The sequence below is a fragment of the Kryptolebias marmoratus genome, linkage group LG4, assembly GCF_001649575.2.
Source record: "Kryptolebias marmoratus isolate JLee-2015 linkage group LG4, ASM164957v2, whole genome shotgun sequence".
In the NCBI taxonomy this organism is placed as follows: Eukaryota; Metazoa; Chordata; class Actinopteri; order Cyprinodontiformes; family Rivulidae; genus Kryptolebias; species Kryptolebias marmoratus.
In genome coordinates, this window is record NC_051433.1 from 15,271,610 (window position 1) to 15,298,221 (window position 26,612).

The 26,612-nt window shown below is 41.1% G+C and overlaps 3 protein-coding genes across 3 annotated transcripts; all 3 read left to right on the forward strand.

Annotated features, from left to right (window-relative positions):
• The first annotated feature begins 439 nt into the window (after positions 1–439).
• Positions 440–13,499, forward strand: espl1 (extra spindle pole bodies like 1, separase). The gene is made up of 32 exons (XM_017415711.3): positions 440–548; positions 732–820; positions 1,024–1,326; positions 1,427–2,182; positions 2,270–2,371; positions 2,516–2,627; positions 2,742–2,869; positions 3,108–3,301; positions 3,419–3,661; positions 3,834–3,978; positions 4,164–4,323; positions 4,495–4,634; positions 4,911–5,045; positions 5,151–5,267; positions 5,348–5,519; positions 5,606–5,734; positions 5,833–5,989; positions 6,176–6,285; positions 6,573–7,693; positions 7,773–8,178; positions 8,275–8,406; positions 8,572–8,785; positions 8,936–9,138; positions 9,637–9,764; positions 10,482–10,604; positions 10,718–10,867; positions 10,942–11,115; positions 11,202–11,306; positions 11,388–11,503; positions 11,592–11,675; positions 12,044–12,208; positions 12,825–13,499. The coding sequence occupies exons 2-32, from the start codon at positions 740–742 to the stop codon at positions 13,024–13,026; spliced, it is 6,507 nt and encodes a 2,168-aa protein (XP_017271200.1). The 5' UTR covers positions 440–548; positions 732–739; the 3' UTR covers positions 13,027–13,499.
• A 614-nt stretch (positions 13,500–14,113) lies between these two features.
• Positions 14,114–16,603, forward strand: pfdn5 (prefoldin 5). The gene is made up of 6 exons (XM_017415833.3): positions 14,114–14,249; positions 14,429–14,531; positions 14,769–14,800; positions 15,137–15,211; positions 15,308–15,413; positions 16,294–16,603. The coding sequence occupies exons 1-6, from the start codon at positions 14,184–14,186 to the stop codon at positions 16,377–16,379; spliced, it is 468 nt and encodes a 155-aa protein (XP_017271322.1). The 5' UTR covers positions 14,114–14,183; the 3' UTR covers positions 16,380–16,603.
• Positions 16,604–17,244: 641 nt separating this feature from the next.
• Positions 17,245–26,476, forward strand: larp4ab (La ribonucleoprotein 4Ab). Its single transcript, XM_017416030.3, has 15 exons — positions 17,245–17,811; positions 19,507–19,645; positions 19,949–20,192; positions 21,343–21,479; positions 22,122–22,225; positions 22,410–22,520; positions 22,954–23,007; positions 23,693–23,905; positions 24,007–24,104; positions 24,363–24,593; positions 24,739–24,790; positions 24,892–25,053; positions 25,156–25,286; positions 25,386–25,551; positions 25,925–26,476. The coding sequence occupies exons 1-15, from the start codon at positions 17,809–17,811 to the stop codon at positions 26,279–26,281; spliced, it is 2,202 nt and encodes a 733-aa protein (XP_017271519.1). The 5' UTR covers positions 17,245–17,808; the 3' UTR covers positions 26,282–26,476.
• The last annotated feature ends 136 nt before the right edge of the window (positions 26,477–26,612 follow it).

Sequence of the window (26,612 nt, forward strand, 5' to 3'; positions counted from 1 at the left end):
ATTATTATAGACACTATTGAAAGAACACATGAAAATCCCTGGCTCAATTGAAACAAAATTTTAAGAAAAGAAATGGGTGATTCAAGACTTATACCCAATAATGTAAAATATCATAGGATGTTTTCAAACTCGAGCCTACAAAAAAGCTATCACATTACTTAAACTTCTACCCTTTTCATCTTTTGGTATTTATTTATTTTTCCTAAAAAGCTAAACTGCACATTTAATTTCCCCCAAAATACAAATAATCATTTAAAGAAAGTAAGACGATATTTGAATTATTGTTAGTTCTTTTAATTTTTTGACAACAAGTTGCCAAAGTTGAGATTTTAAGAGTAGAGCTGTGTAGTTGAAAACTACGACACCCATAAGTCTTTGCGTTTCATCCGGAAGCGGATCTGCTTCTGGATTGGTTACCAGAGATCTTTCAAAAGCAGTGCGCGCGGTGAAGTCGGGTAATTGGACACAAGCTGAACTGACATGTTCGTCAGTAACTACTTCTAAAACTTTTATTATAAACAGCAAGTGTCCAGTTTTTCTGCTGTAAAGTAAGTATTTTCAGGGAAACGTAAAGCGCTTCATGTGAGTTCGAGTTAACGGTCCTAGCCAGTGTTTAACTGTTAGCCTATTAGCGATGTATTGCGGTTGGCTCAACGCAAACATTAGCCGAGTTCAGCCACTTTTATTGAAGTTACAAGTTAATCCCAATTTAACGAAAGTATCTTTTGCAGGTGTCGACATGAAGTGTTTGAAAGTGGACGAATACATCAAGCGGACGGCTTCTGTTGAAGAGACGTGCCTTTTATATGAAGAACTGAAGGTTAGCATGAATAACATTTTGACAAGATTAACGTGTTGTTGGAAAGAAGTTGATTTAAAACTGTCTCTTTTAAACGTCTTTAAATGCCTTAATGGGCATAATTGTGTTTGGCATGTTTTCCTCACCCAAACAAACACGTTCATTGTAAATTAACAAGTCTTTGGTCCATTGAAACCAATGTTTGTCTGTTTTTAATTTTTCAGAAATATGTCAAAAGTAAACCTGGACTCCAGGCCCGGACACTTTGCGACCGGGTTATCAGAGCCTGTACCCATCAGCTTGGAGCCGGTTCTCGTCCCCATGACCACATCAGTGCGCTAGTAAAGCTGGTTGAGCTTTCTCTTCATGGCTATGATCTTTCTGCAGAGCTTGTGTCTCAGAGCAGTCCGTTGTACATGGAAAAGATCATTTTCCATTTTGTCAAGAAGCTGAGCTCCCTGGACGTTCACACTCTTTGCAGCCATATTGCTGGGCTGCTTTACAATAGGCTTTCCACAGTGAAGCAGGTATGTGCCACATACAGGTCCTCGTGTATCGTATCAACAATGTATTCAACAAGCATGTTTTGATTTTGTGAGGTTTAACATGTTTTGTGATATTCTGTAGGCTCAAGAGGATTACTTTGTTCTTGTGCGGAGCTGCTTCTCTGTGCTTTGGAGTGGACTGTCTGCTGCCAAAGACGGGAAAATACTGAATCCTCAGGACAAATTTCACTGCCAGATACAAGCTTTGAGCTTCCTCTTATTGTTGGACACCAAAACGGCAGTTCCCACTTTTTCCAAAGCTCCAATATGCACAGCGGATGCCGTCACTGATTTTGAAAATGGGTGTGGGACAGTGACAAAGGAGGATGCTTCTTTTCTTCTTCAGGAAATACAGACACTGTTTAACGGATGTTTTTCTGGAGAGTCAAGCTGTGAGGCTGAGGGGTTAAATAAGCGTACGGAAACATCAAGTCTTTATGCGTTTTCTGAGATGGTGCTGCTTACGGTGAAGACTGTTTGTAAGGCTGGCCTCCATAATCTAGCCTCTACCTTCTTGAATGAAATGGAGAGCAGGATCTCGGACTTCAGTGGCTCTCGCTGTGTACCTCTGGTGCTGGGCAAATGGGGAGTAAAAATTCACGCAGCATTAAAGGCTGACAAAGAGAGTGGTCAGGCTTTGACAGAATGCGCTCGGGCCTTGAGGTCCATCTCAGCTGATTTGAGTAACAGAGAAGGTCATGCAGTTCTTGAAGGCTGTAGTCTAGTGCTGTGGGCTGTAGAAAGTGGACACAGTAAGGGAGTAAGTGGATCAGAACTCCTGGCTCTGTTTTCATTTCTTGAGGAGTACCAAGAGTGGATAATCAAAATACAAAGCAAGGTTAGTGTGACCACCTAAATCAGTTTTTTTTTGTTTTAAATACTAAACTAATAAACTGAATATTATATTATTTTTTCCCCTTCCCAGAATTCAACATGTCAGGCTGAGGGCAGCCGACTGCAGCAGACACTTTGTTCCAGTATTTACCAAAGTTTTGTCTTTACTTATGAAAGCATGCTTGCATCACAGGTGAGTATAAATCTGCAGAGTTCACTTTCCTTGATAATGACGAAAAGTAGATGAACGGACCCCACTGCTACAAAATGTTGCTGCATCGCAGATTGTAATTGTTTTTTTTAGTTTTTAATAGTGATAATATTTTATGGTTGTCAGCTGGAGAACAGTGAGACAATGGACGGAGTTCTGCTCTACTGCCAGGCCACAGCTGGATTGTTGATGACCGAACTTCACAAGTTATCAAATGAAAATCTGCTCAACAAAACAGGTGACCACATTAATCTTATTAATGCTCACTGACAACATTAAAGCTCTCATAATTACAAACTACAGTCATGTAATATTGAAATATAATACCTGTTCCTCATTGTGTCCCTTACAGTGATTGCTGTGAGCAACTTAGTGTGTGGCCTGTACAACCGGCGCCTGTATGAGCAAGCCTTCACGCTGGTTGAAATCATCTGCAGGGATCTATGCAAAAATCGTCCCGTCTCACTGCCTGTTGACAGAGTACGTTTATGAAAGCCATTATTTCTTCCCACTCTTTAATTTGTACTAATACGCAAAGTTTATTCATCAAGTTTGTTAGCTTTTACATTAGGATTTAACCTCAAACCTGAAAGCTCCTGTTAAAAAAAAAAAATATATATATATATATAGCTTCTGCATTTTGACATAATTTGAATTTTTTTCCCAGACTTTATGCTGTCTTGTGACTGATATTGTTGTTTATGTTGTGACCTCCCAGTTGAATCGACCCTTCATGCTGGCTGTGCAAACCTCAAGACGGGCTGAGCGGCTGGAGCGAGCCCTGGAGTGGGTGATCCTCTGGCTGAAGGCCCTTGGAGACCAGATCACAACTCAGATGGCTGAACCAGTCTTGCTTTGGGTAAAAACAAAGAGCGACGCAGCCCGTAATGATAATGAGGACATAAGACTCAGGTACGGAGAAGAATTATTTAAGTGGCTTATTTCGAGTGTTTTATTTAGGATTGCGTTTTGGTAAACATTCATCAAACCTAAGCTCAAAGTTGCGTGCGTTGTCGTGTCCCGGGGCAGGACGTTACGGGACGGTTTTGGCCCTGATGTCCCAGAGGAGAGAGTAATGCTCTGCCTTTTGGAGGAGGAGTTGCGCGCCTATAAGGAGTTGACAAGAGAGACTGCTCAAGAGCGCTACAACACCCTCTGTGATTTGTTGGAAATCTGCCATGAGGAGAGCTCCTACACTCATCTACGTGCCGTCTACCTCTGTGAAATGGCCCAAGTGGTGTCCTTCCAGGACTTTAGTGAACAAACTGACTGGTAACTACATTTGTTTTTTTCATTAGCTTCTAGTTAAATGTAAGCTTCAAAAGTCCTAATATGAGTGTCTTCTTTAAAAAGTTGATGCTGCCAGAGCAACAAATTGAGGATTTGTCTGACACTGAAATGCCATCCTGTTGCTGTCAACATTGTTTTGTTTGTGACTACACAGCATGGCCATCGACTTCACCCATGAAGCTTTACGGCTTCTCGAAGAAGAACCAGAAACGTCGGAGAACGCTGACAAACTGAAGGATGACAAAGCACATGCGTTACTCTGGCTTTATATCTGCACTCTGGAGAAAAATCTCCAGGAGGTGACTTCTTTTTGATTATATTATTTATCAGAATCACTAATGTTTGTTTGTTTTTTCTGTCATACTTCGATTTGAAATGTGTTTCTTAAACAATGATCATTTAAACGTTGCCGTTGTTTAATACTTATTAATTGTTGGGGTTTATTTTGCTGGGGGTTTTTTTGTTTTGTTTTTGTTTTTTTTAGGCTATTGACAGCGACAGAAAACGAAGAGAGCTGCGTGAGAAGACACAGTGTGTGACTAATCTTGTGGGCAACAATGATTTTGATTATGAAGACAAACAGAAGACGCAGGACAGTAGTCTCGTCTATGAAGGCCTTCAGTTCAACCTGGCTGCAGAAAACAGTAGGAGCCCTATTTAGATTTGATCAATTATCCCCCATTGACAGCTGTGTGATTTGTGGATTTTTTAGCCGAGGTTTTCATTCAGAAGGTATTTCTGTTGCCTGAATGGTTAGCCTCTTTTAAAAATACAACTGTTCATCTTGTTTTGTTTGTTTTCTTACCTTTTTTCAGGGTTGTGTCAGCCTTTGGAAAGAGCTCTGAACGAATGGGCTGCTCTCTTTAAGAATCGAGCCCTGCCTGCTGTCAGGAACCCCAAGCAGACCTGCAACTCCATTTCTGTGGCTGCAGCTCTCTTCAGACTTATGGGCAAGGTAACAACACAAAATGTGTACAAGTATTCCATGATCCCCTTTTTGTTTTTACTTGGTTTTAGTTTTGCCTTTTTATTCTACAAAAGTTTTTAAGCCTCTTAATTGCAGACTAGGCTACAACATTACACAACCAACTCTGTTCTATTGTTTCCCCCCCAAAAAAATTAGGAGAAGAACTAAAATATGTAAGCTAGTGCTGTAATAGTTTGTTTGAGAAATATTTTATGCTGTGGTCCAAGGTAAAGACTGACATTCTCCCCTTCTTCTCTTTTATAGCCTTTAAAGGCTTTGGAAGCATACCAACTTGGCATCCAGTTTTCACGTGGACTTGCAGATGTTCGGAGTTGTGCTAGCTCTCTCTGTCAGTCAGCCAGCATCCTCCTTGATCTGGGCACCCCTGAACTGGCTCTGGTAATGCTCTTTAGTAAAGGTTGTTTGTGGTGAAGACACTGAGTCTGACTTCATATTTGCTGTTTAATTGAGGTTGTTTAAATTGCCTAAAATATCATTGTTCAGGCTCAGTTGGAGGAAGCGGAACAAGTCCTGTCCTCAGATACCACGGATAACGGACCTTCATCTCTCTCCATGCTGGTCGTCTTATTGAAGGCTCAGTACTTCTACAGCATAGGGCAGGTATGCAGCGTTGCAACGTTTGTGCTTGTACCGTTTCTCACTTCCTTTTAGTGTTCATCTCATCTTTTTGTGCATTTCAGATTAGCTCTGGAGTGCCTTACCTATGTGGGGTGCTTAAAAAAGTAAGTGAGCAGAAACAGTCAAAGAGCTGGTACCTGCTGCATGCTCGGGCTTTTCAGGTCTGCAGCTCCTATTTGAGTTTGGACACAGCTCAGCTGCCACAAGCCCAGCGGAGCCTCATCACACAGCACGGTTAGCGAGAAAATCTGCACCACCTAGTGTTTTTATATGGTGTGAGAGTGTGTACAGTAGGCAAGAGTCTGTTTTGTATATTTCAGGTCCAAATACTCCAGATTCTACCCTTTATGAGAGTTTGAAGATTCTCTGCAGCTTGCTGGTCACTTTAGTGGGAAAGGGCCTTTATGGGACTCATAGCAGCAGCTCAGATGTGCGCTTCGTACACCAGGGTACGGTCGTCCCTCAGTCTAAAACTGAACTGCTGCTTGTTTTTCGGTACTTTCTCTCCAATGTGCGTCTCTCACTCTCCTCTCCGGTCTATGAGCAGGAGACAACCTGGTGCTGAAGTGGCAGCTGCTCTCAGAGCTGCTGAACTGCTCCATGAAGATGGTGGCCGTGCGGAGCAGTTGTGGCGCCGTCAATGACGCCAGGCTTCAGTGCCTAGAAGCCCTGAAACTGGCCATCAAGCTCCAGGCACTCAGCCAGTATGTACATGTGCACGCTAAGATGTAATTAAAGAGGCAAGATATTCAAAATAATATTTCCGTTTCTGTTCATTTTACACAATAGATGCAATAAATCCTACTGTTATTAAATCTGTCATTTAGGTTTTATTTATGAATAATTGCAAATATCGTGATTGGATCTTGTAGTAATGTTTTTTTCTTTAGTTGTGCAGAACTGCTGGTGATTAAAGCAGAATTGGAGCTGATGCAGGGAGAGAGAGAGGAGAGTAGAAGTGACTTGAACATTGTCAGAGATCTTCTGGAGAACTGCACAGGTTTGTGAATGCACAGATACATCATTTAGATATGAGCTTGAATCTTGTTTAACTTGTCAACTTGTGATAATAAGATCACAACTGAGCTGTTAATTTTTCCATAGCTGCAAATAGAACGTGTTCAAAAACTTTAATCTTTTCCCTTTTTACCCTAATGCATCATCACTCATGAAAAAAAGGGTTTGAATTAGGAATCAAATTTGTCCTTTTTAAGTTTGAAACAACTGTTTCACTGTAACATTCCCAGACTTGTATAAAAAAAGGTTTTCTTGTTCTTTCCTTTTAAGATTTCTCTGATCAGGTTCAGAGGGCAGACCTGAAAATCAAACCAAGAAAAGGTCGCCCAGCTCAGAGAGCTCATTCCCCCCCTCCGACCACGGAAGATGATCTGAAGGACATTCTGAGCACCAGGTGGACTGCCAAAGACCCTGTAATGAAGGATGAGGCCAGCTCCCCGCCACTCAAAGCTCTGTCTCACCGCTTGCTGTTCTCCCTGAGCCACAAACCCGACTGCTCGTTCCCCTGCTGCTCCGAGCCCTGCTTGGCTCGTGTCACTGCTCGCTGGGCAGCTACACAGGCTGATCTGGTTCTTCATCTGGATCCCTGCGATCTCAGTGGCAGTTTCAAACTTCACCAGGCATCTTTATTACGCTGCAGACGTGTTGCCGTAAGACTTGAAGAGAAACTGGCTAAGCTCTTTCCCGGCAGAGAGACCTCCAAACCCTCCCTGATGCAGGACGTGGTGGGTCGTGTGTACTTAAGCATGGCTGCGACTGGGCTGCAAACGAAATCCAACAAGTTCTGCGGGATCTGGAAAATACTTGAAGCTGGCTTAGCTTTTGTAGATTCCTCCTCCTCTCCTGTCTTAAGGCCTGTAAGAGCGGGCCTCACGGCATCCAAAGCCATTGCTTCTCTGATGATCTTGGCAGCTAAAAAAGGCTGCAGCCCAGAGGAGCTCTATTCAAATGCTTGGACTTGGAATGCACCAAAAGAGTATAAAGACACCAAATCGGAACAGAAATCGGCCCCTCCCTCGTCCATACGTAAAAAGACCAAAGATTCTACTAAAAGCTCTGATATTCCCGACCAAAAGAAGGAGACTAAGAGAGTCAAGTCTGCCATACCTAAAATTCAAGTAAAAAGCGCCTCGACCAAAGAAAAGGGTCTGGTTCCTATGACACCAGTTATGGCAAAGACCAAATCCTCTCTTGGAGAGCTTGGCACGTTTAACTTCAACACTGTAGTCCCTACTCTGGCTTTTACTCCCGTTCAGAAGGTGAAGCGTCCTGCTTCAGCACAGAAAGCACCGAGGACCGCCTCCAAGCTTCAGTTTCACGTGTATGAAGAGATATCACCACCCCAAACTGTGCCCGCAGCCCCACGACGCACAAAAAAGTCCCGCTTCAAGGTAAGAAGGAGCTTTTCTTTTTCAAAGATATTGAAGAGTCAAGAACGTTGTTTACTCCATGTCCTAATGTTGAACACAGGTGGAATTTAGCGATGAAAGTGACTCGGAGGCGACATCCCAAGCAGAGCTCAAAGTCAAAGCGGATGCACCCAAAAAGCAAACCTCTCGAAGAGCTGGCCGTAACGTCAAAACAGCTGCAGATCCGCCTGCAGAGAAGATCCCACCCAAGAGGCAAACCAGGGGGAAAAAGAGCACCTCGGCGGCTCCTCTCACCTCCTCGGAGGATGATGAGACTTGGATCTGTCAGCCTGCCTCCACTAGAAAACTAAGAACCAGAAAACCTCAGTCAAAGACAGAGGAGTCACTGGAGGAGCCCGACACAATGAGGACCATCGTGGAGGAAACCGATGAAGTCCTAAACATAAGCATCGAGCAGCTAAGGACATCGGACACTGAAGCTGAAGAGAATCCAGCTTCCAGTAAAGGTATCAGCATGTGTGGTCAAAACGCTCTTATTGTCCAAGCTTTTTATCAGGCAGCCCTTCTGATCTGTAACAAGCTTTTTCTTTTTTTCCTTTTAGACGTCGACTTTGAGGTGCTGAGGCGGGACATGTGCTGCAGTTTAGAGAGAGACGGGCTGTTTGAGATGAGGAGCAAAGGTCACCAAACAGAAGATCTACAAACCCACATGTCTCATTCAGACAACAAGACAGGTGACAAAGTCAGATAGAAGAGTCTGAATCATGGCTTAATATAACGAATAAATACATTTTTAGTCTTAATTGTTTCCCAACTTCCTTTTTTACTCTATTTAACTAAAAAAACAGTCCACATCTGAATAATACCTTCGATATATTCTTTTTGTTTTTCCCCCCAAGACATTCTGTCTCTGGAGGACATTCAGTCTCTGCTCCGCTCTGCCTTGCTGACTCTTCAGCACTTCCCCTGTCCCACCATCTATCCGACGCTCTGCGCTCTTCTCGCCCTGACGACGGGCCAGCGCGACCCCACAAGTACAGCCATGTTTCACGCAGAGTCGTTGGGGGTCACGAGCCGCCATCGCACAATCCGGCATTTAAGCAGTACTCTCCAGTGAGCACGTTTCAGATGCAGCATTCTATCTTTTATGTTTACTCGTTCTTTTATCTAAGATATTACAAACATCTGATCCCTCAAATTTAACACTTTGTTTGATTTCTTTCTGGTTTTGTTAAACGGACTCTTTTCGTTTTTTTTTGTCAGGAAGCTGAAAAAGGCATCCAGCGATCTAACAGACAAAATGGATGCTCTGAGTCTGAACGAGCCCAGCAGGACTGCGTCCACTACTTCTGGACAGGGCTTGTCTCAGATGGAGGACATCTTTTCCTTCCCCACTGCGGACCCTTCCTCTTTCCCCCAGATTCAGTCCCAGGAGTTCATCCAACAAATTCAGCGTCTTCCTCCAGGTAGAAATAAATGTTTTTGTGTTTGTGTTGCTACTGTACCTACACCTTGTGGGACTTCATTTGTTTTTTGTAAGATCTTTGCACTTGAATGCCTGAGCACCACCTTCTGAACATTTTTGACCCTCAAACTTGTTAATGACATTTGATCAAAAGTTAAATTGTGTAATGAGAAGGGAGATGGTTTTGTTGCCGTCATCTACACTGCAGATCCTAAAGTGAAGCAGAAATCTAAAAAATTACACTTTTATTAGCTGAATGATTTAAATATGCAAAACATTAAGTCATTACCTTTTTATTTCAGCAAACTCATAAAGTATAACTCGACTGAATCACACAAGTAGCATTTTAGTTTTCTTGGTTGGACAGTTTGATTTGTGTTGATTTTGAGTTTTACATTTTTTTTGCTTTTATTTTATTGTTTTTTTGTGTCCATTCTGTCTCAAAATCTTAAAAAAGAATAATGAAAAGTGTTTGTTTTTTTTTTTTCTTCTTGTCCAGGAGTGACTGTGTGTTTGATGTCGGTGCTCAGAGTAAAACCGGGGGAAATGGGGGAAAGTATTATTCTGTCACGCCTCGAAAAGGATTCCTCCCCCGTCACCGTTCACATCTCCACATCTAGACAGCAGGTTAGTGTCATCATGTGACTCTGGTTTTATTCATTTATTTATTTTGTAATCTTAACAAGTATTAAACCAGTAAACACTGCTAGTTAAAGGGGAACTTTAGTAATATGAAAGAAACATCTCTACTGAAGCTGAAGCTTAAATAAAATCAGTCTCATGTTGGGGCTTTTTTAATTCATTGGTGCAAAATCATTAACCTAAAAACCTTTGTATAAGGTTGCAAATGTACATCTGTAGGATTAGAAAATATAATACAGGTACTTTAATTTTACTGTGTGGAGACGGGGTGCTTCATTGTGATGCTAAATATGTTTTTAAAGAAAAGCTAAAGTTGGTCAAAAAGATTCCCCGTGTGTGAGTTTACACCCGAGCTCAATAAAATTGTTGCAGCAGGATTTAGAGGTACAGTGACTTTGTAGCTGATTCAATCTTTGTCCGGCTGATGTAAAGGTTTTAAACTCCATGTCACCTTAAATTCAGCGCTGCTCTTCTTCAAGTCCACAAGAATACGCCTGCTAGGTCTGATGTAGCTCAGAAAAGCAAAAATGCACTTTTACCCTAAAGTACCATTATTACCCTAGTCTTCAACATGAACTGAGGCAAAATCTGTTGACTTAATTTATTCAGACTTCAGTGCTAAAAGGTTTAAGTGTTTTCCTCTTCTTTTTATTTAAATATATTTTCTTCTGAAATGTCAACCTTCTTCCCTGTGGTGTGCAGCGCAGCATCAGATCTTTGGTGCAAGAGATGGACGACATTCTGGTGGAACAAAAAGTTGTGAGCTGCGTGGCTGAGAAGGCAAAGTGGTGGGAGGGTCGGCGGGTGCTTGACTTTCGAGTTGAGGTGAGGGTTTAACAGAATGACAGAAAATATGTTTCTATAAGCAGTCTTTTTTTTTTCCGAAGACTTTGACTGAGAGAAGGCAAGTGAAAGTTGAAACATGACTCCTCTTACAGCAACTGTTGAAAGACATGGAGGAAGTTCTCGGCTGCTGGAAAAGCCTCCTCCTCCCACTCTCAGCAGATCCTGAGCTCTCCGTTCAGACCCGGGGACTCTGTAAGGTCTTGTCTTCAAGAGGAGTGACGGTGAACGAGCAGATGCTGAAGGTATGTTGGATGTTTTAGTATCCTGCTGATCTCTAGGACAGCTCCCATTAAAACGTGTGGTTTTGTCTTCTCAGGTTGTGCTTTCTGCATCTCCTGCGCTTTCTGATGAAGATCTCAGAAGATTTGCACTCGGACTTTCTCCGAAATGGGACTCTGAGTGCGATCAGCTTCTCCGCTCAGCTGTTTCGAAGCTCTCGGAGAGAAATGAGAATCAGAGTCGGAGTCATTTGGTTCTGATTCTAGACAAGGTCGCTTTTGTTGTCTCTTTGAAAGTGTAACTAGCTAAATTACGTTTTGTGTTTAAAGCTCATCGGCGTCTGTCCGGTGTTTGCAGTTCCTTCAAAAGCTGCCATGGGAGAACACGTCTGTCCTGAAGTCCTGCTCCGTCAGCCGAATGCCTTCATTACATTCACTGCTCGGTCTGAGCTTTCAGAAGAAGGTACAGTTAAAACGCTGCGCTCCACAACTGCCAGCTCCATTTGTGGTGCCGGTATCATTTCATGTCGTTGTGAACCTGCAGACGGACTCTCAGTCCATCCTGAGACTCGGTGTGAATACGAGGAAGGTGTTCTACGTTCTGGACCCCGATGCCAATTTAAAAAATGCTCAGGAGCGATTCAAGGAGTGGTTTAGCAGGTAAGGCTGACATGAATTAGGTTTATGTTTGCATGGACCTTTTTTTTTTTTATTTCCCTCTTCACTGGAAAAACTGTTTCTGTTAAAGTAAACCAGACTGGGAGGGTGTGTGTGGAGTGTGTCCTGACTCGGGTCAGCTGGAAGAAGCTGTTGCAACAAAGGATTTATACATGTGAGTTGGAACATTTTCTCTAAACTTATATTATCCAGACCTGTTTTACAATTTTCACACTTCACTGTTTTCAGTGCAGCTTTAAATATATTTAGTTCTCTTCTTCTATCTGTAGTTAAAAAAAATAGAGGCAAAGAAAGACATTTTAATGATTATTGTCTTCTGTTTTGCAAACTTTATTATCCATTTTTGAAGCGGTGAGTGTTTAAACTTGTGCATGTTGTGAAAAATGTAGTTCTGAACTTTATTGCTGAAGCTGCTGGACAGTCGCTGCTTGTAACGCAGCAAGTGGAGGTGGTACCTGATCTAATAATGACTTTGGCTACAATGTTATGGGTGTTTACGTGAGGGCCTTCTGTGTGTTTTAGCTACGTGGGACACGGAGCGGGTGCGAGGTTCCTGAACAGCCAGTCGGTCCTCAAACAGCCAATGCGAGCAGCTTCCCTGCTCTTCGGCTGCAGCAGCGCGGCTCTGGCCGTGCGAGGCGACCAGGAGGGCCAAGGCATTGTTCTCAACTACCTCATCGCGGGCTGGTGAGATGATTGCCTTCACACCTTCATCCGCTGACGGGTCATACAAGGTTCATCCGTTTGGTCCTGTGAAATGTGTGCTTCTCATTAAAGGAGTGGCAGAAAATGTTTGAATTTAATTAGTTTTAGAAAACAAAATGGAAACTGTTTACAAGCTTATTTTATTTTTTTACATATCAGACAATATGCCTAATGGAAGTTACTGCTTTTAGTTATAAAATATCCAAAGTCTGGCTATTCTGTTATTGATCTTTCCCTAAAAGATAAATACTTTCATGTTGAAGCAGCTGCTTTTTTTTTTTACATAACCTTCAGAACTGTTCGAACAGCTGAAGGGTAAAATTTCAGAAATCTGGATCCATTTTTGACTGATGATGTCTAATTGGCACGAGCTTATGCTCAGCATCTCCACGACAAGTGAAACCAAGAAGCAGCAGCATTTCTTGATAACAAAACTTGCTTTCTTTTTTTAGATAAAAATAAATAATTGCTTAAACAGCTTTCATGCATTTTCCCAGACTTGAAACTCACTCCTGCAACACAGAGAAGATCCTTTAGGTGCAAACTCCAGCATTAGTTCCTGAGTTTTTTCATTTCTTCCTCTGGTTTGGTTCTGCAGCCCCTTCATCCTGGGCAGCTTGTGGGACGTGACGGATCGGGATATCGATCGCTTCACTAAAGCCCTGCTTGAGTCGTGGTTATCCGCTGGGTCCGGGGCTCCTCTCCTGGACTACATGGGTTCATCCCGTCAGGCCACACACCTCAAATACCTCATCGGAGCCGCGCCTGTCGTCTACGGCCTGCCGATTCAGCTGCAGTAAAACTCCACCGCAGCAAACACTTCCTTCGCTTTGATGCACAGCAGCATCAAACCTAACTTGAGGACAATATTTAGTTTGCTGAATGATTTTTTTTTTCTTCTTTAAACCATTTTTTTTGTTTAAACTGTTTTTAATAGTTTGTTTTACACCCTTGTACATTTTAAAGGTGTTTTATTACCTCTTATTTTGAATAAATTGCAGTGTTTTCAGTACAGTAAAACTGTTTACTGCTGACACCAAAACTGTCATGAATGATAGATTTCCAGATTAAACTGGATTAACATTTTACCTTTTATGAATTTTACCAATAAATGGAAGTTTTCCCACATCTGCTAGTCTACGAGCTTCAGAAACATTTCATTAAGAGCTTGAAAAAAGATTCAGGGTATTATTTTTTTAACTTTGTGTTTTTATTAAATTGGGTTACTTTTAACAAACTGATGTACAGAAATTAATAAAAATATCAATTTACATTTAAGTCTCTTTGTATTGAAAATATTTAAATTGTGGATTTCAGAAAAAGATCCCCCTATATGACGTAACATGCCAACCAACTAATAATTCATGTTTGTTTTTTGTCCTAATTCTGTCATTCTGCTACAGAGCTTTTATTTGCATATTGCAGGAGACCTGCTACAATTGGCATTTTCTATTGTGGTTTAAAATCTTAATATTCTAGAAATTCATTTTTATGTTATTTTTATTCAAATCTTCAAAGAGTCACAGGTTGCAGACCACTTTTCACCCCTCTTGACAGAGGAGGAGCAGGACAAATAAAAAATTCTGTCACTTCTGCTTTTTTCCAATCAAAAATAAATAAGGCTCTCATAAATTATAAACAAGGAGTGGGAGGGTGGCTCTGAGCCGGCTGTGCTTCTAGCCCTCTGCTGGCGAGTTGAAGTACTGCAGGTTGTTTTCCCCTTGTTTCATTACATCCGTGTTGGGTTTGTCGTAAAGGACCATGCTCTAAAAACAAATTTAAAGAATATACTTGAATAAATACATATTTTAAGGGCGCTAATTGAGGGCGCTTATTTTCCTCGGAGCTGCAGTGCTGCCTTTGTCCACATGGGGGCAGTGTTCAGACAAACCACCCTCCGCCTCCATCAGCCGGAAGTAGAATCGGTGACGTCACTGTTGGTCCTCACGTTTTCAACATGGCGGTGAATCTCACAGACCTCTCCCTGCCTCAGTTGGAGGGACTAAAAACCCAACTGGACCAGGTATTATTGTAAATTTTACGATATAAAAGCGATATTTGTGTTCTTATGTTTGACTGTGCGGGGGCAGTTTAATGCATTAAAACATAAAAATGTTTTTTTACGTTACTTAACAGCTTCAACAATTCATGCTGTATGTCACAGACCGCTGCTATATTTTATATTTTAATGTTTCTTCGCAGGAAATTGAGTTCTTGACGTCGTCGATAAGTCAACTGAAAGTTGCCCAGAGCAAGTTTGTTGAGGCTAAAGACAGTCTGAATGTGCTGAACCAAAACAACAAAGGTAGACGGGCTATATGGATATTTTTAGCATACCTGATTTAAAAATACAATTAGCTTCAAAAAGGGTACCTAGTTGGTATGTTATGTTACAGATTCCCTCACATGTGATGTATTTCTATTAGAAAGTCTTGCATTTCTTTGCAGGAGTATTTAATGTTCAGAGTTGAAGAATATTTTCTGAAATCACAATCTATGAATTCATTTTGACCCTTTTTTCTCTCTCTCCTCTCACAAACAGGAAAAGAAATACTTGTGCCTCTCACCAGTTCTGTATCCTTTTTTCCATATGCAATAATTTACGTAATTATTAACAGAACAAAACATCTGCATGAAATTACTGCAATCATCACAGTTTGACATTATTCATTTATTTGCAGTATCATTACTGACGGCACAGTTTACAAAGAAGAATCCAATAATTTTGCCAGAAAAACAAAATGTTTTAGGACAAAAACACCACAGAAATAAAGAAGTAGAGCTCCTGTTGGGCATGAACAGATTTATTTTTGTGACTGCCCTACAAAGAGGTGCAGCAGTATTTGTTTAAAGACGTCCTGTGCCTTTTCAGTTCAAAATGTGATTGCCCTCTAACTTGATTCTACTCAGATGTACGTCCCTGGAACGTTAAATGATGTTGACCATGTCTTAGTGGACGTGGGGACTGGATATTATGTTGAAAAGGTAATTATATATATGTATAATCAAAAGCACATCCAAGAATAATACACTGATAAGTAAATACAATTTAAACACGTACATTTAAATTTGTCTCTGCAGAATGTGGAGGACTCAAAGGCATTCTTCAAGCGTAAAATAGACTTCCTTACAAAGCAGATAGAGAAAATTCAGCCACCTCTTCAGGAAAAACATGCTATGAAACAAGGTAAGCTGAGTGGCGTTTTAGAAAAGATAGAAATCTGTGGTGCTTCATTTCTCTCATCTTTCTTCCTTTTTTAATGTTATAAATCTGCAGAACAGATCATTCTTTAATATGATGCTTTTGACCAGTTTTATTTACGTCATCATGTCATGTGGAAAAAAGTAAGGTGTGAATTCAAAAAGGCAATTTATTTTTTGATTTAACCCCTTTTTTTAAAGCTTTTTGGGAAATTACATCTCTGTGTAAGTAAACCTACACTGCTGCAGTGTTCTTAGATAGATTGTCTGAAGATTTGTTTTTAATTTGCATCAGAATCTTAAGCTGTTTTTTCTTAGTCATTTTTTTTAAATAACTTGTTCATAAGTTAAGTCAGCACATTTTAAAAGAAGCTGAACAAAACTGCTTTTTAATCCATGCAAACAATTTGTACCCGAAGTCTGCAAAAAAATAAAACTTACAAACGATTCAGAGTTTAAAACAGGTGGCTTAGTGGTCAGCGCCGCGGTCTTGTAATCCTGAGGCCGCAGGTTCAAGCTCAGATTGCGTCAGGAAGGGCGTCCATCGTAAAACAGTCGCCAAATCTTCCGTGCAAGTTTGCTCGCTGTGGCGACTCCTGAAGAAGGGAGCAGCTGAAAGAACACTACATTCAAAGTTTAAAGCAGAGTCGAGAAACTTAACATGTCGATTAATGATAAGTAACATGAATGAGTAAAATAATAGAAAGATGGTTAACGTGCAGAAGAATTAAGGATTCAGATTTAAAGAAAACTAATTCAAAAACATAGTAACGTTGATCTTTTAGACGTTTGTATTAAAGTGATAGATTTTTAATTTGAAGGACGTTACAGCCAGATTTAATTTGCCCTTTTGTTCTGTCTTGCAGCTGTGATTGAAGTGATGAGCCTGAAGATTCAGCAGCTACAGCAGAGCCAACAAGCCTCACAGATGGCTGGAACCACCAAGGCCTGATGAGAACCGCTGCTGCAGCTCTTCATCACAGGGCTTTTTTTTTTTTTTTAGTTTGTGTGCGCAAAAGATCTGCATCTAAAATGCACAGACCTTGTTTCGTGCCTGCTATTGCCACAATGAAGAAATCATATGTACAATTTTAAATTAATTAAATCTGAAGCCCAGTTAAGTTTGCTAATTAAAGAGGTCGCACTGTTCAACGGACAAAGTGTTTTTTTTCCTGATATCATTGTTACTGTCTTTTTTTTAAAGCAAGTGTTATTTCACTTAGTAAAAAACTTTCTTAGTTACAGCTCAAAAAAGTAAAACTTGATAACGTTTCCCAGCTGACACAGTAGCAGTGCAAACATTTTATCAGTGATCTTGTACCACACAGCAGAGTACAGATGCAATTTGTCGAAATAAACATTTGAAATATATGAGTTTGTATGTAATGTATGAATATAATATACAAGTTTCACTTTTTAAATGGAATTACTGAAATCAATCTACTTTTTCATGATATTCTAATTTTATGACCAGCACCTGTATATACTGTCAGGGTACTAATTTGTATTGTGGAGAACACCTGTAGTTGGTGCTACTACTGGTAATAATATGCCTTTTTGATGTAAATATATAGGCAAAGTATTCTCTAAGATTTTCTTACAAGATGCGGAACTCTTGTTTGATCTAAGTAAGATTAAATTACAATTTCCCTTTTTTAGCAGTATAATGTGAGCCTAATAACAATGCTGCCATGTTGGGTAATTGTCCTGTCACTGCCTGCGATGATGCTGTAACACTGTTACGTTCACAAGGACATTTAATGGAACTTGAGCTATCGACCTTGAGATTAGCCAACTTTGTTTGGTTTCTCCCCCTCCCTTAACTTAACAAGTTAAAGTAAAGTCCGTGTTTTCCTGGGATTTCATCCGCGCCGGGCGATAAAACGGTCCCGGTCCCGGAGGTCAGCCAGCCAGGCAGCGTTCGGCCGTTGGAGTTGGAGGCGGGCGGGGTGCAGCTCGGGGTCAGACGCCGCCCGCCTGGCAGTTTTTTAGAAGACGAGGTTTGGCTCTGTGGCTTTTGTCACATGCTGCGTAACCGCCGCGAAGCTGACGGGCGGGATGAGGAGCTGACTGAGCGGAAGAAAAGTAGTAAATAATGTGGGCAGCGCTTCTCCGCTGAATACACCGAAAAGCGTCCGGACGACGTTGTGTGAAGAAGTTGTGGCTCGCGAGACGCGCCGTTGGAACTGGAGCACGCGCCGGAGTAACCTTATCAGTTGACTGACTGGGACGGAGCGGTTTAAAACGCCGACAGCGGACCTGTTACTGCGTAGGTGCGGCCAGTTAAAGCCACTCCAGGAGGAGAAGAGGAGTTAAAAGAAAAAGCGCCAGGTCGATTTACACTTCCAGTGCTGAAAAAAGAAAGCGAGGAACGAGTTATCATGGTAAGTGTGCGGCCTGGAGGCTTTCAACCTGTTTCGGTTATTCATTCGCTCGGGATCACGCTCTCCTGCTCTTCGAAGGTTGACCAGATAATGGCTGCAGTCTGTTGTAACCAATAACCTTTTTAATTTTAGTTCACGTCTCCTACAGCAAATTGTACTCCTCCGCTTTTTTCGGCCGTTCAGCGTTGTGTCAACCAATCAAACTAGTTAGCTCGGGTTAGCAGAGTAAGCCAAAGACAAGGACCTGTTCCAACTGTTCCGCTAGTAAACACAAGCTAGTTAGCTCAGCGTTCGCCGGGAGTTAACGTATGTTAACCTGACAGCGAGCGAATACCAACCAGGTGGTTCGGAAACGTGTATTTTACCGCACGTTGAATTGATTCAAAGTGTGGCATATCTCACATACGTGAGAAGTTCAATGGAACCATTTTACTAGGTATATAAAATGCACGTGTAGCACCGTCAGCACGTGACGTGTGTTAAACGTTAGCCTTTGCACCCTTGTAGCTTGAGTGGCCGCCGACGATAAAGGTCGACGGGGACTTTAACCCAAAGACTGATGGTGTTGGGCTGTTTATTTATTTATCTTTTTATTCGAGTGAGCACTTGCTTCTGCGAGGAACGAGCTGCGAAGAGCGTTCATAAAATGTTGTTTGTACGCTTTTAAAAATCGTAGCGGCACGTCGGCGCCACGTGCTCCTCGCCGAAGCTCTAGGCTGCTTTAGCTCGTGTTAATGCGGAGCTGCTGGTTGAGAAGCGAGGCTCGTGCGGCTGACTGGTTGAACTGGAAGGTGACATGACTTCAACTGAACGTACTCTTTTTAGCTTTAATCCGCAGCTATTTTATCTTCCTCCCCCTTTTTTATTTTGCTATGGATGACAGGCGGCAGAGCCTAGATGAGGCAAACTTGAATTTAGAGGCGGATCCACGGGGGAGAGGCGGGGAAGAGAGTCGGGAAAGCAAATGGAAACTCAGATCATGTATGCTGAGTGCTCCGCAAAACCTGAAAGCTGGATTATAGAGGCTGAAGTCACTTCATTCATTGAATTGGATAAAGTATTTTTAGCCAAAGTAAGGACTTGTGTGCGTTGTAACATGCCACGTCTGCCCGTGTCCAAGTTTGTTATTCATTCAAATTTCTCCTAGATATCTTGAAATATAGATGCCACAAACACATCTTAATGTCTGTTTCCCAATTATAATTGTCACACAAAGAAGGTTGCAGGATCTCTTCCCGACCTGGGACCTTCCTGGGTGGAGTTTGCTTGTTCTCCCTGTGCTCACGTTGGTTTATTCCGGTTTCCTCTCACAGACCAAAATCATCATGCCTGTTAGGTTAATTGGTAACTCTTAAAATTGTGCCTTAGGTAAGAGTGTGAGTGGTTGTTTGTCTCCGTGTGTCCCTGTGATTGACATGCGACCTGTCCAGGGTGTCCCCCCGCCTCTCCTACAGTGACTGCTGGAGACAGTCACCAGCTCCCCGTGATCCGGAAAGGAGAAGCGGGTAAAGAAAATGGATGGGTGGATTTGAAGTCACTCGTAGGGTATTCAGCTGTATCCCATTATGTAGTGACAGACATTTTTAGGAAAGTCTGCATTATTTTCTGCTTAACATATGAGGTAGGGTATGTAGTTAAAAGTGCTTTCTGTAATTCATGTTTTCCTCTGATTTTTTTTTTTTTTTTTTTGTCCAGGTTACCACAAAGGGAGGAGGTCTTAATCCCAATGCTAAAGTGTGGCAGGAGATTCCTGCCCAACAGGACGACGTCCCAGGAGGAACACAGGATTCCCCTTGGTTGCAGACCTACTCTCCTCCTGCTGAGATGACTGACGGTATGGATTTGTACACGGAGCTTGTGTTTTTGTTCATTTTAATTGTCTCCTGTGGTGACATAATATAAAACAACATTTCTCTGCTGTACTGCCGTGGCACTGAAGAATATGGAGAGAATGACAAGTTTATACATGAATGATTGCAACTAAACTTTACGAAGATAATTATAGGTGATCTAGGAGTTTCAGGATATTGCTATTCTTGGCATTGGGTGTATGCAGCAGATACAAATCGTGACTTGTTGAGTTTATTTTACTGCTTTGTCAGCATGAGTCGATTTGTACTCTCTCCTTTTGTTTTAGGGTACACAGATGTTCCCTCTCCAGGCACTAAAGGTTACTACTGTGACTATCTGGATAGTACTACTGATTATGTCCCTGTGTCTCCGTGCACTGTGCATGATGTGGACCAGCCAGATTTGGGGTATTTGGTCTTTGACCCACAAGGCGATTCTGCCACAGATACTGAAGTGTGTCCGGGACAAGTGGTGACTGAAGAGAGCCTGCGAGAATCTTTAAAGAAACGCTTGGAATTCTGCTTTTCTAGGTGAGTGGCAATAAAAAGCTCTTTTTGTGTTTGGGGTTAATTCTGGTGGTGGTGTAGCACTTAAATGCACCTTTGGTGTTTGCTTTTGCATATCACATTGCACCAGTAGTCCCAATGTTTATAAATATGTGTTTTTATAAATGACTTCAAGGCAACATCGTAAATTATTTAGTATCTAAATCATAAAGAAATGTAAGTCTTCCACATAGAAACATAAATTCAAAATAGTTTTTCTTTTCAATTCTTGTTCTTAAAATGTTGTTTTTAGTTTAGTTATATTTAGAACTGTATTTTACCATGGCATATATTTGTTAAATGGACTTTTTTTTAAAGGAGGAACTGATTTTGAATAACTATATTAATTTATACTTATTTAGGGAAAACATGCAGCTGGTTTATTCTTAAATAGTGAAATGAGAAGAATATCAGTTGTGATGAACCTCTAACCTCACTCCTTTCTCGTTTCTCACGGCACTTATGTGGTTTCTCGTCTCATCCATTATTTATGGCAGCAAGGGTCCACCTGATTGGACAAATGTAATATTGGCATGCAGCATAAGAATGTGTGGCTCGTGAAATATAATACTCTAACAATTATTGTAGTCTTTTGTGATATTGGTATTGCACACATTGATAATGTGCAGATAGTGCATTTTTATATATCATGCAGCCCTACACTAACATTAATCACTGACCTTAAATGTCAAGGAGTTCATTTGTAAATCATTAGCCCTTTGTCACACAAAAATTGTGCCATATCTTCCTTAAAAAATGTCCTTGAGTTGTTGCTGTTCTCCTCAGTGATTCATTCAGACAAAACAAAGGTGATTTTTTTTTTTTTTTTTTTTTTTTTTTTTTTTTTTTTTTTTTTGTGTTTGCATAAGGTGAACTAGCATTGGAAAATAAACTAACTGATAACAGTATCATTGTTAAAATACAGTGTGCTGTCCTCATTTTACCACTGTGTAGTATGCTGCTCACATCCAGCCCTTATTTTCCCGTGTCTTAAATAAAAACAAGTGACACATCAATCCTGCCTTTAACCATCAGTGTGAAAAGAGCTACAGAATTGTACATTTGGCACTAAAAATAAGTGTTCATAAAGCAAAAACACAATGATTGGTAACCAATATTTATTTTTTACCTGCAGAGAGAACCTTTCAAAGGATTTGTACCTGATCTCTCAGATGGACAGTGATCAGTTTGTTCCCATCTGGACCATTGCGTGTATGGAGGACATCAAAGCGCTCACCACTGATATGGATCTGATTCTGGATGTGCTGAGAGGTATCAGTGCTTTTATTTTATTAGTTGCATCAGCAGATCAACCGTTTGTTATTTTAAACATCATCACTTCAAAACGTTTTTAAAAAATATATAATTAAAGTGTAATAAATTCAACCAATCAGCAGTTATCTCACATACCAGGGTGTATTGCAAAGAGAATAGCTTCCAAACCATTTTTCTTTCTCCAAAATTTTTTTTTCTTTTTTTTTTTTTTTTTTAGAAGGGGATGAAATTTGACAGATTACAGCTTAAAGGTGGCATCTTAACATAAGCACCGAATTTGGTCATAAATTAAACTTCTTTCGACATCACGTAAACTTCAACAAGGCATTTTTATGAAGTCCCAAACGGATTCATTGATAATAGAGATCTGATCGATTTTTGTGGCATTTAACAAAGAATAACTCAAACTCGTGCAAATTTGTAATGATAAAATGATGAACAGCGGTAGTTTAGAGTTTACTTGTAAAACTTGTTAGCATAACCTACATACTTTAGCAGGATGTTGAAATCAATGTGTGTTTTTCTAGTTCTGCTACTTCGGTTGTAGGTAACTTTTACTGTCTGCTCGCCAAGTTTGTCTTTAGCCCAGTAGACCCATATTTACAGAAAACCTACGTTGGTATGTGGTTTGTTTTGCAGCTTCTCCACTGGTGCAAGTCGATGAAGCTGGTGAAAAGGTTCGGCCTAACCACAGTCGCTGTATTATTATTTTAAGAGAAGTGCCAGAAACTACTCCAGTTGAGGTAAATATTACACCACTAATCAGTCCCCTGTTGTCTGACTGAACAGTAAAGTTCTGCATTTCTGTGCCTCTGTGCCTTGATTTGTCCACATGCTGTGGCATATTTTCCTGTAGACTGTCTGAGGAAGAAATTCTCTCCATCTGAGATCAAAATGTGTAATATGTTCTTTCATTCCTTTTCGCAGGAAGTAGAGGCCCTTTTTAAGAGTGAAAACTGTCCGAAGGCGCTAAGTGTAGAGTTTGCTCACAACAGCAACTGGTACATAACGTTTCAGTCGGATATGGATGCACTACAGGTAAGTCTAGCTCTCTTCTTCAAAACCCCCCTCCCATGTCAAAGTCAGGTCATGTTTATTCTCATCTAACATTATTGCTAATTAATTATGGACTTTTAAATCCAACTGGTCTGTTTTTATTGGATCAAGTCGCTGTGAACTGCACAATTATTACATAATGGTAAAGCAGTTAGGTGTTTTCAGGACAGTGCAATAAACTCTGTTTCTACTAGAAATATTGACATAATCATAATTTCAATATGTGTATATACCAAAATAATTGCAATAATCATTTTTTAGCAGAATTCTTTTTGTAGGTGCTATTTCCGTTGATGAATCATGGAAATACTGCATCCATGTCAACTTATTTTAATTACCTAGAATTACAGATTACCAATTCAGCTAGCTGTAATGTGAACATTTGTTCCTTTTTTTTTTTTTTTTCCTCTCTCAGGCATTCAGATACCTCCGAGAGGAAGTGAAAATGTTCCAGGGGAAACCGATCATGGTAAGTAACTTGCATGAACATGCGCAGCTAGGTTTTATTCTGTTCTTATTGGTCATAAATGAGGCTGTATTACAGAGCTCAGTATGTGTAATGTTGCCACTAGATGTGCTGTCACATCAATCCTCCTTCAGTAAAGCAAAAAAGCTTTAGTTTTAGGAATCACATTGGAGCTGGTGTTCAGATACAATCAGTCTCTGGGCCAGTGCATGCAGGACTCCTAACAACACATTTTTTTAAGATGGTTTGATTGCCCTTTTTCATTACAGTTTGACTTTGAAGTTTTGCTTTTCACGTATTTTGTAGATCCCTTTTTAGCCTCATTGTTTTTTATTTTCCACCCTAATGAAACAAATAAGGCTGTGGTGTACAAATAGTCCTCTGAAAACCCCAGTGATGATCAGTATCGCGCTTGGAAGGACCCATATGCACTGTGTCTATCTGGGAGTACTTCCTCTAGCTCTCCTAAAACCTGAATTTCCACTTCTACCCTCACCCTCCCTCATTCTTTTTCTCTCCCATCCCTCCCCCTTCTTTTCTCCTTGTTAGTGCAGTGTTTTATGGCCTCATGACCGTGAGATTATGAGATCTGAGGGGACTAAAGGACGACAAATTAACAATATTACTCATCAGAACAATAAAGCTGTTGCTTCTTTATAAATACTATGCTTGATTGTCTGTTCTCTAGGCCCGCATTAAAGCCATTAACACGTTCTTTGGAAAGAATGGCTTCTGCAGTGTGGACTCAGGTGTGTACCAACAGCATGCCCAACCGCAGGGCCAGTACGCCTCTTCAGTGTATGTGCAACAGGTGTACAACCCCCAGCAGCAGTACCCTGTCTATCCTGTGGTGTCTCCAACGTGGAACCCCCCAGTTGTCCCTCACTTTGAAACTCCACTGGTGAGAACTGTTTTAAAATTTAGATTAAATTGAAAAAAAATCAGCTTAACTTCAAATGTGAATTTTATAATTTGATTTTTTTTTTTTTTTGTTATTTCCAGGCACCCTTTCCCAATGGTGGCTTTGTGAATGGGTATAGCAATCCTGGGAGCTATAAAACAAACTCGAGCTCAAGCCATCGTCCTCTAGGAAGGAACAGGTAGCTGCAAGTCCCAACATAATAAAGCTCTCATTCACGTCCTTCAGTTGGTCTTGTTATGAAATGCTGTCTAGACATTAGTTATTTGGATTATTAGTGTTCTTTAAGATCTGTGCTTTACTGTCTGGTTTGAATTACGTTTGTAACTCCGTTAAGTGCCCTCTCTAATTTAAATGGGTTTTGTACCAGTTCAAGAATACGTGCTTTTCAACAGAACATCTGGCTTTAAACAATATCTGTTTTTTTGTTTGGATCCAGAAACCATGTCAAAGGTCATCCTAGATGTGGAGATGTGGCCCCTCTTAATTCGGCTCCAGAGACGGTGATGGATGGCACCTCTGGACCTTTGAGCCCACAGGATCTCCAAGCATCAAAGACGCTGACTGGCAGCAGAACGCAGTCAGCTGCTCTGTCCTTCTTTGACGTTAAAGGGACGTCTTCACTGGCCATCATATCAAGTAGAGAACTGAGCTGGGCTGGGCGGGACCGGTAAGATCTTTTGGATTTTAGAATCAGTGCTTGTTAACTGAGTAGTGTGTAAAGACTTTCATTGTTACTTCAATTGGAATAATACCCATTGTGTACACTGATTGTTTGTTTAAAAAAATAAAACTAATCTAAATTTAACTTGCAGGAGAAGCAGTCATAGAGGAATGAGGAGGAAAAGAGAAGATGAGCATACCTTGGTAAGTAGATTTCCTCTTTTATCCGTCTCAGTTTAGTGTTTTGGTAGAAATCTGTCTGTTTTTAAATCCAGAGTGTTTTTCCCACCTTAAACAAAATGCAGAAACCTGTCCCTGTGGTGGAGGTCAAGGCTGCCCCTCCCAACTTTGACCTGGCAGCTTCCAATTTTCCTCCTCTGCCGGGATCTCTGGTCACCATGCAGGGAGAGACGCTGACGGAGGTGCGTCTTTCTGATGTTGTTCGTGGCATCAAGGTTCCAGCCAAGGTGAGCTGAACGACTTGTAACGTGATTTGTTCTTTCCAGAGTAGAAAGTTTAAATGCATAATTGAAGTTAATCTTTTTTTTTTCCTTCCACTTTTATCTCAGGCTGTGAACCATGAGGACTCAATACAAAATGCAAAAGACTCAGAAAGCCCTGGAAGCAAACAATATTCTGACACCGTGGCTTCTATACCTGCTCCCGTTACAACACAAACGGCAACAATACAAGCATCAAGGTAACTTTTTACTTCAGGATAATCAAATCACAGGGAAGAACTCAAACATGTGCAGTAAAATTACTGTTAAAACAATGTATTCTTTCTCTTTTACTTCAGTGCTCTTTCACCAGCAACGAAAGAAGATAAAACTGAGCAGTCCAAGTCAGAGGAAAAAGTCTCTCCATCCACACAGCCTCCACCTGCAGCAGCTTCAGAACCTGCTCCGGCTGTTCAGGCTGTTCCTACAGAAAAACCCATTCTCTCAACTCCAGCGTCAGAGCAGGTAAGGCCCGCTCTCCAAATCTGTTAGACCACGTTAGCTTTTGTAACACCAATTCACTGCTCCACATAGATTCAAAGATCAGTTCTTCCACAGCAAAGTCTTTTTGTTCTTCGTAATAAGTTATGTGGACTCACAAAGGTATTGCTTTAAATAGGAATTGCAATATGCAATTCCTATAATACAAATAATGAACACAATTTGCTCATGGGACAGAATTTTTCATAGCAAACAGTCCAGCCTGTGATTAGTCATGTTTTCTGGTAACGGTTTGTTTCTCAGGAAGATATTCTTCTATAATTGTCCAACTTCACTGTGCTCTGATTGGCTGAGGCACTATCTACATTTTGTGAAACATTTCTCTTTATCTAACTAGGGCCAAAAAAAGCTCAGCTATGCAGAGGTGTGCCAAAGACCAGCCAAAGACCCACCGCCGGCGCAGACGCCACCTCCCTCCCCTCCCGCTGCTTCGGACAGCCAGCCACTGCAAGAGCTCAAGGTCAACACAGTTGAGGAGCCTCGGCATGGCTGCAGGCAAACTCCAGAGAGGGCTGGAGATAAACGGCCTCCTCGGCAACCTTTACACAGCTTCAGAGGGGCGCCTGGTCATGCCAGAGCGAGAGGTCCGGGGTTGAAGACACGGGAGTATCAGAGGGATAAATGGTTTTCCCCGCAGTGGGGAGGCAAACGCAGCGGAAAGGAGCAAAACATTCCCCCTGCTTCGCTAAAATGATTCAAAATATTACCCGAAACTAAAATCTTACCTAATATATGTAAATGTGTAAAATATGTAAATAGACAAATGAATATATTTCTTTTGACAGGGTTAGTCAAAGAATCTTTATGTTGCAGAGTGGAAATTTATTTGAAAATAAAAAAAAAAAAAAGGGTTGGAAGATATTTAAGAGAAGTCCACATTTGGGTGGAATTATAGACTAAGTATCATACGAGGGGAGACACTGTAGCTCGGTGGTCAGGGCCGCCATCTCGTCATCCTGAGGCTGCAGGTTTGAGCCCAGGTTGCGTCAGGAAGGGCATCCGGCGTAAAAACATTTGCCAAATCT

What these genes read in the sequence shown, in the direction of transcription:
- espl1 (XM_017415711.3), top strand. Translation starts at nt 740, where the DNA reads ATGAAGTGTTTGAAAGTGGACGAATACATCAAGCGGACGGCTTCTGTT. An exon ending in AATGAGGACATAAGACTCAG is followed by an intron (nt 3,302 to 3,418) that starts GTACGGAGAAGA and finishes GTCCCGGGGCAG; the next exon opens with GACGTTACGGGACGGTTTTG. An exon ending in TGGAGAAAAATCTCCAGGAG is followed by an intron (nt 3,979 to 4,163) that starts GTGACTTCTTTT and finishes TGTTTTTTTTAG; the next exon opens with GCTATTGACAGCGACAGAAA.
- larp4ab (XM_017416030.3), top strand. An exon ending in GAGAAGATGAGCATACCTTG is followed by an intron (nt 24,791 to 24,891) that starts GTAAGTAGATTT and finishes AACAAAATGCAG; the next exon opens with AAACCTGTCCCTGTGGTGGA. An exon ending in CAACTCCAGCGTCAGAGCAG is followed by an intron (nt 25,552 to 25,924) that starts GTAAGGCCCGCT and finishes TTATCTAACTAG; the next exon opens with GGCCAAAAAAAGCTCAGCTA.
- pfdn5 (XM_017415833.3), top strand. Translation starts at nt 14,184, where the DNA reads ATGGCGGTGAATCTCACAGACCTCTCCCTGCCTCAGTTGGAGGGACTA. An exon ending in TAAAAACCCAACTGGACCAG is followed by an intron (nt 14,250 to 14,428) that starts GTATTATTGTAA and finishes GTTTCTTCGCAG; the next exon opens with GAAATTGAGTTCTTGACGTC. An exon ending in AAAACATGCTATGAAACAAG is followed by an intron (nt 15,414 to 16,293) that starts GTAAGCTGAGTG and finishes TCTGTCTTGCAG; the next exon opens with CTGTGATTGAAGTGATGAGC.